This window comes from Dryobates pubescens, chromosome 16, assembly GCF_014839835.1.
Source record: "Dryobates pubescens isolate bDryPub1 chromosome 16, bDryPub1.pri, whole genome shotgun sequence".
Classification (NCBI taxonomy): Eukaryota; Metazoa; Chordata; class Aves; order Piciformes; family Picidae; genus Dryobates; species Dryobates pubescens.
The window spans coordinates 16,624,644-16,643,991 of NC_071627.1; the positions used below are offsets into that span (position 1 = coordinate 16,624,644).

General features: G+C 51.5%; 1 protein-coding gene across 1 annotated transcript in view; it reads left to right on the forward strand.

The window, feature by feature from the left end:
* SH3PXD2B (SH3 and PX domains 2B) overlaps positions 1–18,774 on the forward strand; it is a 78,144-nt gene extending 59,370 nt beyond the window's left edge. The window contains exons 6-14 of the mRNA XM_054168299.1: positions 2,191–2,216; positions 2,571–2,606; positions 8,728–8,862; positions 10,329–10,433; positions 12,169–12,286; positions 13,518–13,744; positions 14,317–14,366; positions 14,840–14,965; positions 15,848–18,774. Coding sequence (XP_054024274.1) covers positions 2,191–2,216; positions 2,571–2,606; positions 8,728–8,862; positions 10,329–10,433; positions 12,169–12,286; positions 13,518–13,744; positions 14,317–14,366; positions 14,840–14,965; positions 15,848–17,344 — 2,320 coding nt within the window. The 3' untranslated portion in view covers positions 17,345–18,774. The remainder of the gene's footprint in view (positions 1–2,190; positions 2,217–2,570; positions 2,607–8,727; positions 8,863–10,328; positions 10,434–12,168; positions 12,287–13,517; positions 13,745–14,316; positions 14,367–14,839; positions 14,966–15,847) is intronic.
* The last annotated feature ends 574 nt before the right edge of the window (positions 18,775–19,348 follow it).

Here is a 19,348-nt window from a genome sequence, read left to right on the forward strand (position 1 = left end):
GCTTTGGCAGGGCAGTTGGACTGGATGATCTCTTGAGGTCCCTTCCAGCCCCTAACATTCTGTGATTCTGTGATGCTCTGTCCAGCAGATTTCTCCACTGATCTCTACAGCTGGGTCACATTCTTCAGGTTTTTGCACAGCCTGTGGTCTCTGAACTAAACAGTCTCTGGTTTCTAGATAGCAATGTCCCATTTGTTTCTAGCCCATCTTTGTTGCATTTAATTTAGTTTAATTGATGGCTCCATGGATGAGTACTACAAGTTTAATGTGCAAAGGGAAGGGGAGACTGGGCGGATAAGGCACTGCAAGCAGAAGGCATTGCCAGGATGGGTGGGCGGTCTTTGAAGGCAGCCAAGTCCCTGCATTACCCTGTGGCTCTCAGGGAATAAAGTGTCTACAGAAATAATTGACTGAAAATGCAGATAAGCTTGAAAGAGAACAAAGCCCAGCCCAGCTCTGGCTGACTTTTTTACTGAGCACAGAGGGATTTCTCTGCTTTGCCTGAAAACAAAGGGGAGAGAGGGAGAAAGGTTGTTTTGCTGGTGGACTTGATAAGCACACAAAGGGGCTCCTGGGGTCCTTCTGGGTTGGTCCAGCCATCTTTCTAGGCAGTAGTCAGGCAGCTTAAAGCCTCAGGAGGGTTCCCTTACCACCAGGTGAATGCTTCTTCCTTGGAAGCTCCAGTGCCTGCTCTGTGCTTGTTACTCTTCCTGGACGTAACAATGATCAGTGCGTGTCTCCTGGAACCAGAGTGTTTCATCTTGGCCAAATCATCTTGATCTATCATGCATCTGAGTCTGAGGAGCAGGGAAAATACCCACAGTGAGCAGGGGAATAGAATAGAATAGAATAGAATAGACCAGACCAGGTTGGAAAAGACCCTCGAGATCACTGAGTCCAACTTATCACCCAGCACCATCTAATCAACTAAACCATGGTACCAAGCACCCCATCCAGTCTCCACCTAAACACCCCCAGTGATGGTGACTCCACCACCTCCCTGGGCAGCACATTCCAATGGCCAATCTCTCTTTCTGTGAAGAAATTCTTCCTAACATCCAGCCTGAACCTCCCCTGGCACAGCTTGAGACTGTGTCCTCTTGTTCTGGTGCTGGTTGCCTGGGAGAAGAGACCAACCCCCACCTGGCTCCAACCTCCCTTCAGGTAGTTATAGACAGCAATAAGGTCTTCTCTGAGCCTTCTCTTCTCCATCACCCCACAATAAAGCAGCATTTCAAGGCCATGATGGCAAGTCACACGAAAGTGGTGAGAACCCTTCTGTAGCAACATGTACCACAGTGGTTGGGCTGGGGAAGGGTCTGGTGCATTTGTTTGGTTTGTTATCCATGCTTTTTTGGAGACTTTTCTGGGCCCATATATTCCTTGATTTGATGTTTGGGTTTTAATCATTAAATGTTCCAGAGTTCCTTGTGCTTGTGCCCTGAGTTTGAGACTGTTCAGCAACCATGTTTCTTGGCAGCATTCAAGTAAGAGAAAGGACCTAGGGCTTGTGGTTTCTCAACCATCAGTGATCTGGCCAGTGCTGGCCATGGCTAAAGGACTTGGGCTGAAACTGCCTCATTGCCTTCTCATAACCACCACTAGATCCTGCTGGCTGCATCCTGGAGGCACTTCTGCTGCACAGCCCTGGTGTTCATCCATTCTACAACATTTTACTGACTTGTGCTGTTTGGGGATTTAAATATTTGCCCCTTCCCTGACTGTTCCCCATCCTTGTCCCTGAGAGGTGTGGGACATGGAGAAACTAAATTCTCTCTCTCTGTGTCTTCATACCAGTGCCCACTTCTGTGGGAGCTGTGGTCTGTGCTGGGTGCAGTGTTTGGGCTTCCCCAGCTCCTGACTGCTGCCAGATTGCCCCAGTCGATCTGCCTTCACCAAGAGACATGGTGTGAGTCATGAGTTGTGGCTGTCAGGCCAAGACACCAAGGAGGCCAGGCCAGCAACTGAGCTGGGAGAGATGAAGGCACTCAATCACTAAATGAAGGGAAGGATGGGCTGTTTGCAGAGTGAGTGATGTCCCATGTCACCCATGGAGACATTAGCTGGTTGAGGGAGGTCAGCAGCCCCACCAGGGCCATCACTGCTGTGCTTTTTCAGGTGGGTTTGCCACTTGGCCAGCAACCCAACTTCCCTGTCCCCCTGACTGACACTCTTCCTTCTCTTTTTCAGGGAACCTATTGGAAAGAAGAGATCTGGTAAGGACTCATTTCCTCCCCACTGGTTTTACCACCTCCTTCTTTCACTCACAGCTGTGGTCTCCTGGAGCAAGGCAAGGGTCAAAGCCCTGCTGTGTTCCCTCATGGGGGTCCCTGACACAGCATGCCCTCTTTGTCTCTCTGGGATTTCACTGCAGCCTCCAAGTCCCGGTCCCATGTCCCCTGTGGCTCCCGTGGCACTCCCAAAGGCGTAATGGACATTGGCAGCTGTCCATGCTGCACTGGCCTTCCTGTTCACTCATTCATTGAATTGTTGCCCCATTGCTGCCACCCCTGAGTTCATTTCCCTCCCCACCTCATGCCTTGTCTCCCATCCTTTTGTTCCTCCATCAGGGTTTATCCAGAGAACGGCCTCTTTCCTGCAGCGAGGTAGTAACAGCCGCTTGCTACCTGACCCTTGCTCTTGCTTTGCCTTTCGCAGGAGGACACTTGCTCAGGTTGGGGGGGCAAGAAGCTGTCACGTCCCCTGTAGCTTTCTGTGGGGGCTGATGGACATGGGGCAGTAGTGAAGAGGAGGTGTGGCAGACTGGGACTGGTACTTGGCTGCCGGTACAGCTCCGCGTGCAGAGGCGGTGTCACAGGTCCTGGGTGAGGGGCAGGGCTTTGGTCTGCAGCCAGGGTGATGGGGAGGCAAAATTTCCAAAGCTGCATGGTGGTCAGCAGTACATTCTGGTTCATGACTGCACCAGCTAGACTTTTAGGTGGTTGGCTGGGTCTACCCCTGCCCCTCAAGAGAGGGAAACATCTCTGAAAGCCCCCCTAGTTTATGTGCTGTAGCAGTTATTTGAGCCTCCTAGAAAGAGAAGAACAAGAGAGGAGGGGAAATGCCTTCAATCCAGGGAGGGCATCTTTCAGTTTCTGGAGCTGCAGAAGGTATAAAAGTAGCTCAAGGGTCTTTGGGATGGAAGGTCTGAGCCTTGGCCTAATGGATATTCTGCCAAAATAGGTTATGCAAAGGTTTTTGGCCAGAATTGGCACTGCCATAAGCTGCATAAGCAAATTCATTTGTAGATGAGTGAATTCATCTTGGAGGAGAGAGAAAAGGTGTAAAAGCAGACTAAAAGGCTTGATTCCTCTTTTCCAGTGGAGCTGCAGGTCATCCCCCACTCAAGAACTGTTGGTGTCCCAGCATCTTAACTGAGACTGGTTGTAGGATGCATATGAAAAGCTCAGATGCTGTCTGCCTGAAGAGTGGCTCCGTGTTTTGGTCTGTTCTCATGGGCAGATCATAACTGGGTTCTGCCCTGATTGACTAGAAGGGTTTACCAGTATGGGAACATTTTCTCCTCAAACTCTGACTGCTGCAAGGTGTGTCTGTCAAAGCTGGACCTTGGGATGGTCATTTTATATCTCTGGTGAGCCATCTGCAGGCCCAGACTTCAGCTTCTGTGCTGTCTTCCTTGTGCTGAAGTGGTAGGTCCTCAGCTAGCTTTGGAGGCAGAGGCTGGACACAGGTGGAGACAAAAACAGGCTGCAATTTTTTTCCCCTTCTCCTCTCTTTTAATAAGACAGAGATAAAATAAAGATACAGTCTTCCTCATCAGGAAAGCTTCTCTTGTGTGCTGGCTCAGCCAGAATGTTTGGTGGGTAAGAGAAGGGTGTTAGATTTCCCCCTGAGATCACTGTGTGTTTAGATGACTTTGAACCCCATCCATTTCTGTGAGGCAAAAGAGAAGAAGGCACTTCAGGGCTGAGAAGAAAAGGAAGACAATTTCTGCTGTGTAACTCAGTTCTTTGAGAGCAGAATTGAATTAAAGGATGCTGACTACTAGAGGAGAAGGATTTTCCTCCTGCTTGTGTACACAGCCTGTCTTGCCAGTAGGACACTGTAGGTTTATGGGCAGCTTCACTCTGCTCACCACTGGCATGGTGGGCTTGTAAGTGACACAGGGATGTTGCTGAAGTCAAAGAGAAGATGCTTTTTGGGATGCCTTTTGTTTGGCACTGTTGAGAGGGAGATAACAGGGAGATACTGGACTTGCTAACGTCCAAGCTGGAGCCTGCTCTGGCAGGACAGGATGAGGTGTTTTGCCCATGGCACCTGGTATATGTGCAGTGGCCATCAGAGAAAGGTATTTGCATGCAGAATCATTACAAAGGGCTGATGCCTTGTGCCAGGTAAATTCAGGGGTTTCTCTTACTGCATTACATATAGTGGCAGCAAACCAGAGTGTGGTTCTGCTGCTGACATCTTGACTCCTCTCTTATACCTCGAGGAGGTCCCTGGTGGTTCATCCGTTCCTCCAGCCAGCCTGCTTCAGGGTAGCAAATATGCTGCAAGGCACAAAAATAGGCTTGTTCAATACAGGATCTCCCTCAAGAGGGGGCATCCAATAGCTGCTAACAAACAAAAATCAGGGCAATTTTCCAATAAGTAGTTTCCCAATTGCTTATTTCTCCCAGCACTGCCAGAGTGGAGGTGAACTGCTCTTCAGGAGAGCTCCTGAGGTCCTGGCAGCAGCAAGCCCTGTTTTGAAATGGGATTTGTCAAACACTGAGATGCAAAGTGGATTAAAATGCTGCCTGCTCTCAGCTCCTGTGGTGACCAAGAGGCTCAAGTGTTGCAAGGAGGGCCTGGTGTAAGTGAGCACTGGAAATAAAACCTACTTCCTCTGCTTCACTTTTTTTTTGCCAGTACTTGTGATCCCACATCTGAGAGCCTGAGGCATGGGTTCAGGCTCCTTGCAGCCTGCAGCTTGTAGGGGGGTGGATTATTGCCCACACCTTGGGACTCTGAAGACTGACTTGGCCACTGATTTAGGTACATCTAAAAGCAGTCATCGTATCAGTCCCCAAGGCTGTGTTTGAGCGTTGCTATTCTCTCCTCCTCTCACAGTTCAACAGAAAGCACAGATGGAGAGTCATGGGTTCCTTGCAGCACTGCCTTACTGCAGGAGAACCTGAAACTGTCTCCAGAGTTTATATTTGGGTGGAGCTGCCCAAGGAGGCTGGCAGAAAGCTCCAAAATCCCCCAGCCAGTTTTATTTTAGACGCTTCCTCGTGTGGCCATATGCCTTTTGCTGTGCTGTGTAATGTGCCTGCAGTGCCACAGGGACACCCAAACCACAGCGTTCAGTCTAAACACCATGAAATCACCATTCTCATATCCTGCAGCAGCCACAGGGAGACCTTTCCATACCTCTACAGGTGAATGGTGATTCCATGTGATTATTTTCCATTAGTGGAAAAATCCCTGGAGAGCTGAGAAGGCTTGCAAAGAGCACAGCACAGCTCCTAATGCCCATTTCGCTTGACAGAAGGAAGGAGGTTACTTTTGCAGTCCTGATCTTCACACGAGGTATGGGAGAAGAGGAGCTGTTTTGAGAGCAAAACTGTCCAAGGCATGACAGTTTTGGAAGATGCTTTAGGCAAGGGCTAGAGTATACAGCAAGGACAGACTTCAAAACCAGATACCTGTGCCTCCCCATTTCAGTCCTGAGCTCTTTTTTACCCTCTGCAGGCACCAGTGTCCAAGCCCCAGAAGTCCTCACTTTTGGCAGTGATACTGCAAAGCCAAACATAAGCAACCCCATATCTGTGAGATTTCCTACTGGTTTTGTGCATCTCAGCACTCTGGGTGAATGGCCAAGCTCCTGGTTAAACAATACCTGCAAAGATTTATGGGCTAACCCATATCTAACATGGCTTCAGAGCAAGGTCACTGTGCTGAGCAGTCCTTGGTTGGTAGCTAGGATGTGCACTGCCTGGCGCCAGCTTCTGCCTGGCCCAGCCTGCAGAGCTGAGTGCATCCTCCCAGTGGCTCTCCTCCAAGCATCAGTTCTGCAAGTCCAGTCCACGGACCTCGGTAGTCTCTTGACTCAATGCACATCCCTTTTCCTGGCCATGTTCCTGCCAGTCTCACAGATGATGGGTGTTCAGAATACACAATCTGTGCTCCTGCCTGCAGCTGTCTGCAAAACTCACTCTGCTGAGTTCTGGACTGTACTAATGCTTCATCCCCAGCTGCAGAGCTTTGCTGCTGTCTCTCATTTTAGGTGGTAAGATTTACACCAATGCTATTTTGGAGAGACCCAAGTCTGCCCACCTGCAGGACGTTTTGATGTTGACTTGTGTATTTTTGTGGCTGAGGATGGTTATGCTAGGTGAAGATGCTCCTGAAATTAACTTCCACATCTTCCTCCAAGCTCAGTTTACCACTTCTGTTGCTAGTTTTAATAGGTACATTGGAGGATCCAGAATTGCCTGCTGAAACTGCAAATAGCCTCAGAGCAAGGGGTGTAATTACAGTGAGGGAGGCAGAAAGGAAAGTACTGCTTTCTTCTTCCTTTAGCTGTGTTTTTTTTCCTCTCAGGGGTTGGGTAGATCCTCTGATCATTTTGAGCACAAACCTTTAATTGAACTAGTAGAACAAATAGTCCTAGCATCCACCATTCACTTTTGAGGGCTATTTTCAAGTCTGTTTGGTGCCCCACCTCTGGATCTTGGTATGGAGGAAGCTCTCATTAGTGGTAACAGGTCCTCTGCACTTGGCCAGCTCACCTGGAGCCCTGCAGAGTGCTGTTTATAGCAAAACAACAAGGACAGTTTTCCTCTTCTTCCTTTAAATAAAACTGTCCTGAAAATAATGGTTCAGTGAAATCTTTATTGTGGTCTTTGTCTCTCAGAGCCAGTTTGAGAGGTTGTGACCTTGTGCACAGGAGACCTTCTCCGTCAGGAAGCAGAGCACCCTAAGATGGCTGAACACCTGCTAGATATTGTCCATTTCTGCTTATACCTTTTGGGGATGAGTATGTCACCCTAGGTTTCCTGTGGGAAATTCTTTTGCCAGGCTGAGACTTTCCTGTGATGGGGGAGCCCTGGGGGGTCTCTTGCAGCATGGGGTGCGCTTGCCCGTAGAAGCGTGTTCCTGATAATGTAGTCTGAATTTCTTTCCTGGATTTCACCTAACTGTCCCAAGGGACCACCACTTTCTCTGTAATTTCACACCTTCAGAGACTGGGAGGTAATTGTCCCATTTATCTGCCACGCCATAGCAGCTAGATGTGATTTCTGCCCCAGCCCAGAGCCTGAGGCTCCCTGCTCAGAGTGCATGCACAGCTCCTGTAAATTCAACTTAACACCCGTTATCAGGTGTCTGATCTTTTTGTGCCCTTTGGGCTGGAGCAATTAACACTCTCCTGTTTCCAAAGCACTTGGCAAATATTAATTAAATCTTATTTCATCTGGGGAGAAGACAATCCTGTGGTAGTGTCCTCATCTGACAGGTGGCAAAGCCACAAGGCAAAGTGTTGGAGGCCAGAACCAGGGCTTGGGTTGGAGGGGAGTCATGGGCAAGAGCTTCTGACACCTCTTTGCTTCGTGGAGGCTTCTGGAGGCAGGTGAGGCAAGTGCTGCTTGTGCTGTGGGCAACCAAACACCTGGTGGCTGGTTTGGTGGAAGGCTGAGCACGGCTTGGTGGGGTTGAGTCGACTGGACCGGGCACTGGGCACAGGCAGCATCTGCTCACGTGAGCTGCAAAGCTTGGTGGCCTCTCTGCACACAGCAAACCTCTGCACACCTGGGGAAGGAGCAGCTTTGTTCGATGATGTGTTAGGGACAAACTTGGGACTGTGTTCCTGAAGTGGTGATGGGTTGCAGTGCTACCGGGGCATGCAGTGCCCATGCAAGCAGCTGCAGCCAGAGCCCTCTCCTAGATGAGAAAGTACTCGCAAAGCACACGGCAGCCTGCGCTTGGCTGCCGGTGCCCGGGCAGCGGGTGGCGGTGCTCCGGCTGTCCCTGCCTGAGCCCGCAGTGCCACCTGCAGCCTGCCCGGGCTCCGCGCAGCCATCGGCCGTCTCTCCTCTGCCTGCCAGGCCGCCTCCTGGCCATGGCAGAGCTTTGCTCCGGCTGGGTCTTGCCCGTTCGCTCTTCCCTGGGGTGTTTCTTTGCTGATGTGACATGAGATGGGGATCTCCAGCAGGAGGAGCTGAGCAGAGTTAGCGATGCAAATAGCGGAGCGCAGAGCTGCTGGTGGGAAGGTGGCTGAAATACAGCAGCATCGATGGCAGGGTGCTGCTGCTCTGGCCTGCAGACACCCCTCCACCTGCATGTCCAGGCTCTTCAGCCAGGACCAGCAAAAGTCACTGGAGGTTGTGTGGATTGAGCTGAGGTCTGAGCTGGTCCATGCATTGGGGCAGCTGATGCCAGTGCACAGGAGCCAGTCCCAAGCCTCCTCAGTCTGTGACAGCAGGGACTGGGCTGCGGTGTGCATCTGTGGTGGTGGTGGCGCTGCTTGGACAGCTCGGTCTGTGAGCAGGAATGGTGGATAGCAAGAGAAAGGTCTCACCTGGCTGTGCCCATCTCACCTGGCTGCTGGTTTGGTCTCCTGCTCGCTCTACTCAAGTCTCCAGCTCACATTTCTCACGCTGGGGTCCCCAGGGTGTCCTGGAGCTGTTTGCAGGCCAGCAGGTGCTCGGGAGTGGTGGCTCTTGTTTGCAGGAACTGGTGCTGACCCTGGCACACGGGTTGGTTCTTGTCCCCCCTGTGCAGGAGCTGACTCTGCATCGGTCGACCCCTTGGTGCTGGAGCAGTATGTCGTGGTGGCAAACTACCAGAAGCAGGAGAGCTCCGAGATCAGCTTGTGCGTGGGCCAGTTGGTGGATATCATTGAGAAGAATGAATCAGGTACAGAGAGTTTGGCTTGGCAGAGGGATTTGGGTCTACTCTGCATCACAGAGTAGGGGCAGGAATAGCAGTCCTATATTGTCAGTAGTTTCCTAAAAGGGCCTTAAGCAAAACAGTCTCTAGACTCCACGCAGGGATGTCCTTGGATGGTCAGCTGAGGTGGGATGTGAAGAAAGCATCTTCTGTCTGCAGTTTGTCTGAACATGAACAAGGCTTCAGGACCTTCTCTAAAGGAAGGGTCTATTACCCGTGTGCTGAGCGCCCGGCACCGTCCGTCTTTTACACTCTGCTTTACGCTTCTCCATGCTGAAGAGCTTGCTCGATGGGTCCTGAGGACAAAAGCCTTTCCTGGAGTTGGCAAGCTTGTTTGACTACCAGAGGAGGACATCCTCATGGTGGCCATGAAAGCCCCCATTGTGCATTATCTGTTCCTGCCTCCAGACACAATGAAGTACTTGGCCATGGAGTGGGGCAGGCAGCCAAGCTATTCACTTGCTTCAGAACTTGAATTTGCTCTTAAGCTCTGCAAGGGATTGAGTCATGTGGTGGACCCAGCTTCTGGAGTTTATTCCCTGAGAGGAGTTTAAAGAGAAATCATGAAAATAGATTTTAAAATGCTGGAGAGCTGGTCCCCAGAGGATTGGTTGTACCAGCAGCTGCCACTGAGAGTGAGGACAACCCTGAAGCAACTGGACCCTATTAGCACAACCAGTTCAAAAGCTATGGCAAAGAATTTATTTCTCAAATGTCAGCCCTGGTTCTCCCTTCCATGCAGGTAGCTGCTGATTCCCTTCCCCAGCAATCTAGTTGTCTTTCTTAAATGACTCACTGGTGAGATTCTGAGCATAATGCTTGGTCTTTATTTTGTTCCCCCCTAAAGACACAAATAGCTTGTGCTTTTAATAACAGAGGAGCACGTGTTTGCTTTGATTGGACACCCAGGGTGGCCCAGAATTGCTTGTGGCCGCTATGGAGCTGGCTCAAGGTCTGCTGGGAAAGCTCATGTTTTAATCCTGCATTTGCTCTTTGCTTTTAAATTTTGCTGTTTCCACAAATGTGAAGAAGGCAAGAGCACAGCAGGAGGCAGCTATCGATTTGCAGGCACTGTATTCATCTTTGCTAATTAGCCTGGGCTTGCTGACCCAGACTGAGGGAAAATGAACCATGAAGGGGGGGAGAGAAAAAAAAAGAAGCAGAGAGGATGGCTGGAGCCATTCAGTTCTCAGAGCCTCTCCTGTTTTCCATGGAGAAGGATCTGTACATGTATGTATCACTCAGCTGTGATCTCTGGTGCTGCTGTCTGTGCTCCCTTTTGAGTAACGCTTGGCTTTGTTGCTTTGGGTTCACCTCAGCTTCCCCTGTAGGCAGCAAGGAGGGGTCAAAGCCACCCAGGTTTGTGGTTTGGAGGGAGGGAGGATTTGGCTGGTGATAGCCCTTGGCTGAGCCACTTGCTGTTTTGTTCTCAGGCTGGTGGTTTGTTAGCACATCAGAGGAGCAAGGTTGGGTACCAGCGACCTGCCTGGAGGCCCAGGATGGTGTCCAGGATGAGTTCTCAATGCAGCCTGATGAAGGTAAGAAACTGCTGGAGACTCCTGCTTCAGTTTCTCCCTGCTTAACTGCCTCCTTTAGGTCCCAGGGAGCCGTTTTCCCTGTGCTGTAGGAGGAGCAAAACTCAGGTCCTAGGACAATTCACATGTCTTCCAAACCCACATGGAACAAAGATCATGCATGAGCTCACATGAGAACAGCAAGGTCACAACCTTTGCTTAGAGCAAATCTGGAATGCCCCGAAGAACACACCCCTTCCACTGACCACTGTGTGCTCAAGGCAGTGCTGTAGCTGGCATAATCGCTTGCTGGGGAGATGGAGGTGGGAGGGGAGCTCAGACTAAGAAGGGCTTTCAGAGGGTTCCAGATAAATACAGTCTCTGTGCCACCCTCTGGTGTCAGCCCTATCTCCTCTTGAACCTGAAGTGCTGCCTCCTTACATCCTCTCTTGTCCTTCTCCTGCTTCCCCAACATGGTCTTCCCAGTCCCATGGAGATACTGGTCTCTGCCCAGGCACATTGGCCGCCGCCGGACTCTTGGGGACTTGTACAACAGTGGATGGGGTCAAGGTGGAATTCATGGAGACTTGTTCAGCTGCCCATGTTGTGTGCATGGAGCCTTGTTGTCTGCATGTTTGTTGCCTTGGCATGTGATGAACCCTGCCTGTGTCAGTCCTCAGTGTGTGCCACACATGCTCTTCAGCCTTCTATTAGGCCCACTCATGTCCATCTCTCTTTCCTCTATCATTCCCTCTCATTTTTTGAGGCCTGTTTTGAATACAGAGGCTGGAGTTTCTGCTCTCCCTCAACACATGTATGCAGACTTCTTGCAGTTGCTGCCCTAGTTCCTGTAAGAGTAACTCCTCTTGCTGTGGCCCTGGGGTTGGTGGCTCAGCTGGGGTCAGGAGGGAGTAGGAAATTAGGTGATTCACAAGGACTGTGCATCTCCGAGAAGACAAATCCAGGAAACCTCTATTGTAGGGATTTATGAATGTGCAAAGGTATGAGTTTTGGAGGTGGACTTGTCCCTTGTCACCCTGTTGTAGCACTACTGAAGCACAGATGATTGCTTTCCTGGGTTTCTCCCAGAGAGGACAGGACAAAATGGAAGAGAGGAGGGGGTGGATGGACCTGTTTGTCTGACAGATGTTGTTCACATGGCTGTCAGGATTTTTCCCCTTCCTCTTGAATGGAAAAGCATCCATGTTCCTGCTTAGCATCATTTGGTATAGTAGACTATTCAGCCTCTTCTCTAGGCTCACTACATGGCTTTGACCAATGCCTTGGGGAACCCAGCTATTGAACAAGGATGTTCATGTGAACACACATGGAGAGTGGTGTGAGAGCACGTCTGCATGTGTGGGGTTACTTCCTGATGCTCATGGCATTTCTTTCCCTGTGTAGAGGAGAGTTCTTCTTTGAAGGCTCTGAGAAAGAAATTCAAACTGAAATGGATGCATGGAAGGGCTTCTGTAAAGAGCAGGTGTCATATATAAGATAGTTCCTCCTCTCCCTTAGGACTGAAGACTGTGTTAGACAACTTCTCGGGCAGAGGAGCTCAGCAAAGCTTACATTTCAGAATGCAGCTGGGTTTGTTTTGACATACATTTCACTGGCATTTCTTTCATGAATGGTTGTGCATCTCTGTGTGTTTGCACCTGTGTTACAACAGAATTTATCATTCTATAAATCACTTAACTGTTCTCCAGCTGAGTCTATAAACCTCCCTCTCTGTGAAACTGCCCTTTCTTTCCAACAGAGGAGAAGTACACCGTTATTTACCCATATACCGCAAGAGACCAGGATGAAATGAACCTGGACAAAGGGGCTGTGGTGGTGGTGATCCAGAAGAACCTGGAGGGCTGGTGGAAAATCAGGTACTGTTCCTACCTCTTCCTCTTCCATGGTACTAAAGCTGTGGCTGTGCAAAGCAGAGACCTGATTGCATGGGGTGTACAGTCCAAGTGTGAGTCTAGGGGGCCGTGAAGAGCAGCACATCAGAACTCATTCCTCTCTATCCCTACACACTAAGGCTGGCTGTTGTTCAGGCCCTTGCCAAGCAGAGCTGTGGTTAAACATCTTTAAATTCCCCCAGTTGCCTGTGCTGGGAGGTAGACTGTGTCACAGCATCACATGCCTTAGCATTGCAGGGGACCTGGTGTGAGAGCCTTAGTGTGATGTCCTGTGCTGCTGATGGGAAAACCAGCAAGTGTCCTGGCTGGATCCTCTGACTTTGTTAGGAGGCTTCTGCAGTGAATTGCTGTTGTTTGGGCCAGGGCTGCTGTGTGCAGGGTGAGCTGAGGCCAAAGGCTCCAGATCGTCCTGAGATGATACTTGTTTTCTCCTGGAAGCTCATTTTCTCTTGTCTAGCAGATGGCTGGACTTGAGCAGGATGGGAGCACATGCTGCAGTTTTCTTAACCTTACATTGAACCTTTGGTCTTGGCAGCTGCAAAGCCTCAGAAGAATGTCCACTGACTTTTTAAGCAGAGAGCTGCCACACAAGCTCTAAAGGCAATTACAAGCTCTGTAGCTGGTGCCATCTGAGCATAGTGTCTGCAGCCCAGTCAGCAGAGAGAATGTTTGGTGCTGGCACAGGACCCTCCAGCATGGCAGGGAGACTGTGGATGTGTTTTCTCAGTCAGATCATGGGGCTGGTTTGTCTCCTAAACAGTGCAGATTTAGAGCAGGGAAGGGATCCAGGCTGCTGGCGTGCAGGCAGAGGGCTCGTGCTTTCTCCCAAACCCAGGTGCATCAATCCCAGCAGCAGTGCTCTGGTTTGTGCCTTTGCTTCCCCTGCCAGTGTGCTTCATTCCTGAACTGGAGCAAAGGAAACTGGGCTTCACACCGTTCCCAGCCCTTGGCCCACTGGCTGTGGCCGGCTTGCATGGGAGCATTAGTCATGTCTGGAGCTCTCCAGGTGCCCGTGTGCCATGAGGCATGACACTGGGCAAGCTCATTTTGCCCAGATCACATGGTACCTTTGCTCAGCATGTGTCTGGGGATGTCTGATGGCTCAACACAGTGGATCCCTCCTCCAGGTAGGGCTGACAGCCCCAGTGAAGCACAGGGGCTCTGTGCAGTGACACTCTCATTGTTACCACCACAGGTACCAGGGTCAAGAAGGCTGGGCCCCTGCCTCCTACCTCAAAAAGGGGAATGGAGAGATGTTCTCACAGAAGCTGGGTTTGGGCCCGTCCACTCATTCCTGTGCCTTGGACCTGGACGGCATCTCCCGGCAGCAGGGTGTGGGGAGCCGGGAGAAGGAGGCCCTTGCTGGCCCGAGGGACGGGAGGCTGGACGGCCGGCCCCTGCCCGGCGCCGACAGCCGACGCAGTGAGTAGCCAGTCAGGAGGGGGCCAGTGGTGGCTGGGTGTCAGCACAGCCTTTCCTGAGGACTGTTGGGTGCTGTCGTGGGGTGCAAGGGTGGCAGCAGGCTTGCGGGCACCGTGAGCTTTGCAGGGAGGTTGCATTGCACAGGCAGAAGTGGCACAGGCACAGTGCTGCTGGGGATCAGCCAATGGAATGGGAATAAGAGTGTCCCTGTCTCAGGCTGGAGATGCTTTCCTCTCAGAAGCTGGAGCATTTTAACCCCTCTGCAGGCCAGATCATCTGGGTCAGGCCTACAATGAAAAGGTGGTTTTCTGTGGTGACCTCAGCTGCATTTCTCAGCACCACCTGATGGTGCAAAGTTGGTTCCTCTTCTAGTGGGATGCCCTCAAAACCAGGGTGACCTATGTGACCTATGCCACCCAGGGTACTGGCTAGAGAGGTTCTTCCTTTGGCTTCTTTGTCCATCTGGAAGGCTCGGCCCTTGCTTTTCTGTTTTCTCTTTCACTTGTCTGTTGTGAGCACACACATGACCAGAAGCCAGAAACTCAACAGCATCTGGAATTCTTCCTCCACAGAGTCACCAAAGATGAGGCAGAGGCCCCCTCCTCGCCGAGATCTCACCATAGTAAGTCCCAGCTGGTGCAGGAGAGCAGCAATGGCAGAGGGGGTCAGAAAGGAGCACTGGAAGGAGCTCTGGTCACTGGTTATTCTTTGCCTGGGATCTTACCTCCATACCATGGGTTCTGCTCTTGTCAAGGCTGGAGTGTGTATGCCATCACCCTGGTGTCCTGAGAATCCTCTTTTTTCATGTGGTCTTTTAATGAACTTTTTGGCCAGACTGTCCCACAAGGCTGGGTTGCCAGTGGGAGGCTGCAGACTGGCTCCCTCCCTCTGGGAAGAGTGAGCGGTGTCAGCAAGAGCTCTGGCACTGAGCAATTTTCTGCTCAGCCTGGAAATAACTTGCTGGATTATGTTGGTGAAGGTGCTGCCCAGCTATCTCCCTGGCCTGGCTCTGCTGGCTTTTGTCCCTGCAGGCTGGTGGGCTCTGTGGATGTTGTGTAGAAACACACTGACGAGTTTCCTTTTTTCTTGTCATAGCCACGTGGCTTGAACTTGCCCAAGCCCCCTGTCCCTCCTCAAGTGGAAGAGGAATATTACACCATTGCTGACTTCCAGACCACCATCCCTGATGGCATCAGCTTCCAGGCAGGAATGAAAGTAGAGGTAAGACTGTCATCTTCACTTCTCATATCATCATGTTGGTGCAGCACTGCTGACTCCCATGGCCCTTTCCAGGCAGGGAAGATCTGCTCACCACAGCACTCTGGATAGAAACTGGGCCCAATGGTGCATGTGATTACCTCTGTGGACTGTTAACATCCCAGGGCTCTCCTAGAACAGGAGAGAAACCCATATGGGCTCATGAGACTTTGGATTCCCTAGTGAACTTGGTGGCTTTCTGTCCCTGAAGTGAGTGAATACTGTGCTGTTTGAGCTAGTGTAAAGCAAAGCCACATCACAAACAGGGTCAGAGATAGTTCTGTTTTCTTATTGCCAAGTGTAAAGTTAAAACCCCTTCCAAAACTGTTTTCCTAGCACACCCACTTTTGCTGCAGTGTCTCTCTTGCAGCTGTGATTTTGCTTTTTGAGCAGTACGCTGTGCCTTTCTCTGAGAGGGTTTTGTCTTTATGGCTGCCCCAGTTAGCTCCTCCCAGGTCCCGGCTCACTTCTGGACCTCGCCGCGGCGGATGCTGGCTGAGCTGTGCTGCATCTCTTGATCGCTCTCACAGTGCCGCGCAGTGGCCACTGCCGGTATCCAGCATCCAGCTTCTGACTCCGGGCCGGGATGGTGGCAGCTCAGCCGCATCTCCTTACCGTGGCTGCATCATTCCTCGGTCTTAAGCCATGCAGGTCCCTTCCCTGGCAGAGGTCCTTCGCAGGTTCTCCTCCTGTTACACAGTCCTGTGACTGTATGACTTTTGGTTACCAGGAGAGGGAGGCACCAAGGCCACGTGCCACCCTGCCATGATTTCAGACACCTAACATCCCCTGTTGTGTAGAGAGGACTCCCACGTGGATGTCTGACATTCCCTTTCCCCTTGGCAGGTCATTGAGAAGAACCTGAGTGGCTGGTGGTACATTCAGATCGAGGAGAAGGAAGGTTGGGCCCCTGCCACATTCATTGATAAGTACAAGAAAACCAGCAATGCATCCAGGCCAAATTTCCTGGCTCCACTACCCAATGAGATGGCTCAGCTCCGGCTTGGTGATCCTGTGCCTGACAGCAGCAGTGGTGAGGAAGTGACAGGACCGTGTCGTCCTCTGCCAGAGGCTCCTCCTAATGGTATGGACTGTGGTGGAAAGTGGGCCAAAGACTGGAAGGGGAAGGAGGCTCCTGAGAGTGGGGACCTAGCCTTTGCCAGTGGGTACGAGGAGATCTCAGACCATGACACAGAGGAGAAGCCCAGCCTGCCACCCAGGAAGGAGTCCATCATTAAATCGGAAGGTGAGTTGCTGGAGAGGCAGAGGCCTCCTCCCAAGCCCCCAGGCGTGATTCTGCCCATGATCCCACCCAAGCAGTTTGCAGCCCCAAAGGACAGCAAGAAGCCTGAGCTGAAACCGGAGAAGGGCAAACTCTTCCAGCTGAAAAATGAAATGGGACTGGAATGTGGACACAAGGTGTCAGCCAAGGAAGTGAAGAAGCCAAACCTCCGGCCCATCGTCAAGCCAACCAAGCCAAAAGCTGAGCCCGTGGAGGAGAAGCCTGAGCCCATCACCCAGAATCCATTCTTGAAGTCAAGACCTCAGATCAGGCCAAAACCTGCTGCAGCCGTCCGGACTGACCCTCCTCCAGCTAATGACAAACTGGACATTTGCAACCTGCGCAGCAAGCTTAGGCCTGCAAAGTGCCCAGAGAGACCCTCCGAGCAGGACACCGCTGCCAGCGACAGCTCCTTCGCTAACACCGTGGTCTCTTCAGAGGCTTCTGGAAGGTATCAGGAGCGACCCAGCATGGAGAGCAAACCCCTGCCCAAGCTGGACAGCCATGCTGCGAAAGAAGCAATGCCCAAACCTCCCCTGGGCCCAGCAAACACCCCAGGGGCCAGGGAACCCCCAGCGCAGCGCCCTGTTGTGCCACCCCGCAGGCCACCCCCTCCCAAGAAAACAGGGGGTCCTGCCTGCAGCCCTGCAGTAGAGCTCAGGACCCCAGCACAGGAAGCACCTGAGATCAGGCCATCTCCAGTGCCAGGGAGGCCCATGCTGGTTCCTCCGAAAGCCAAACCATTCCTCGCTGCATCTGTCCAGGATGAAGCCAAAGCGAAAAGCAGTGTAAGCCAAAAGGTTATATCCAAGCCAGTAGAAAGAGGAGAAGCCAGAGAGAGGACCTCAGCCCTTTTCTCCAGTCCAGACATCTCCAAGGAAGCTCTGTATGTGGCAGTGGCAGATTTTGAAGGTGATGAGGAGACCAACAGCTTTAAAGAAGGGACTTTGTTTGAAGTTCGCGAGAAGAACAGCAGCGGCTGGTGGTTTTGCAAGGTCCTAACTGGGGGCCCGTGCTGGGAGGGCTGGATCCCTTCCAATTACCTACGGAAGAAGCCATAGCTGCTCCTCTGCTTGCACAGCTGCAGGCTCTCCGGTGTCTCACCTGAGTATTTAATTAGCAGATTAATTTATAGTTTCTGTGAGGCTGGCTTTAAAACAAAAGATAACAACTGAGATCCCACGCTTCCCAGCTGGTGCCCGTTGGTGGCAGCATGGGAGAAGCAACTTGGCCTTCCCTCCCTACCCATGTGCCCCCACCTGCCCTCTTCCCCTTGTCTTCCCTGAGCACTGTGCTCAAGGGCCTCGATGGTAGCCCAGTCGTGCAGCCAGGGCTGCTCTGGCCAAGCTTTGTGGCATATGATGGCTACCATGGTTCTCCATACTGGGGAGGTGGACCTTGATAGACATTTTTGCCAGTTGTTTGGGGAATTAGAAGTATAGCAGTAGCCAGGGAGAGAAGTGAAACGTAGCAGAGTAGCAGCAAAGGAAATCTGGACACACAAAAGGATTTACCTTTTCCTGAGGCTCAGAGTCACAGCCAAATGTTGTAGGTCACATTGCTTACTCCAGGTGTGCAGCAGCACGCCAGGGAACATGGTAAAAAGGAGGAATGGTTGCTGAGAACGAGGTCCCTGTAGCTCTGTGACCATGTGCAGGTACAGGCATTGTCCTCTGATTAAAGGCTAGGCCTTGCTCCCTGCCCCACCTGTGCCACAGGACCATCCCTTCATCCTTCTGTGCTCTACAATGACAAGCATTAGCTTCAGCATCCTTCTGGTAGGAAAAACAATGCAGAGGCATACACACAGGCACACTCAGGTGGAACAGCTCCTCTCTGTGCTGGCCCTGGATGCTACAAAGGCTTCTCCCCTGCAGTACTGCAGCCAAACAACAAGAGGTGCTTTGCTTTGGTAGCTGAAGAATACTATGCAAGGCACAGAGGACTGAAAGAACCCCAAAAGCCATGGAAATGGATGCTTTGCTTTCCTTCCCATGCAGACTGCCCTGCCTCTTGGACTATTAGGGGACCACCCCTTCCCGTGACCCACAGAGCTTCCCCGGGCTGGCGGGCAGCAGCCAGGAAGTGGGTCCTTCAGTAGGTGCTGATATTATCAAGTGCAATCCAGAATGTGGGAGTTGAGCTCCTCATCATAACCAGTTGCAAGGCATGTCTGGTGCTCAGGGGCTTCCTGCCTTTTTTTGTCACCCCATCGGCCTGTCTTCCGGGTACTTCCATTTCATCCTGCATGGCAGGCTGTTTGGGGGCCTTCAGATCAAGTTCTTCCACACTGACATTCCTGCCTGCCAAACCTAATCTTGCCCTCAGTGTTGCTTATCCCAGCAGGAGGATGAGCATGGAAGAGCTGTCATTCCCCAGTGCTGCTTTCTTCTGTTCTGTACTTGGCTACTTACAGATTCAGGACCACATCTCGCTCCATAGGAGCTTTAAACCTGATGCTTCTGTGGGTTTCTTGTTGACCAAATCCTGTTGCCCTAGTTTAATTGCAAGTGAAAGTATTTCAGCTGCAGCTCCATGGCCACACTTTGCTGCTGAAAACAATTACAGTTTTCCCTCTAATTTGAGGCTGGTGGAATTGAAGGACTGTTGTCCACTCTCCCAGATGCTCATTTCTTTCTCCATCCCCTATTTTTCACCTTGGAAATGTGGTGTTGAAGATACCTCCCTCTGTGTACAGAATGAAAGTGGTGGTTCCTTGGGCCAGGGTTGTGCCAGGAGGGTGATGGGGCAGTTTATCCCAGCCCTAATTTGATCTGCTAGAGAAGCCCTGACCTTTCCAGTCCAGCCTCACACCCAGAAGGCCCAAGGTTCATTTTAAGGCATGGGAATTCATGCACTCCAGTCTCCAGCTGATTCTTTTCTCACCCACCTACAGTTTTACTCTGGTGGCACATCAGCCTGTGATCAGGCTGACTCACCTGAGCTGGCAACAAGCAATACATCTGCAACCCCATCCAATAACAACGTTCCTTGCATGGCACATTGCGAGGTGTTGATGTGCTCCCGGGAGAGCTGCAGGGTGGGTTGGGGGAGCAACACTGGCT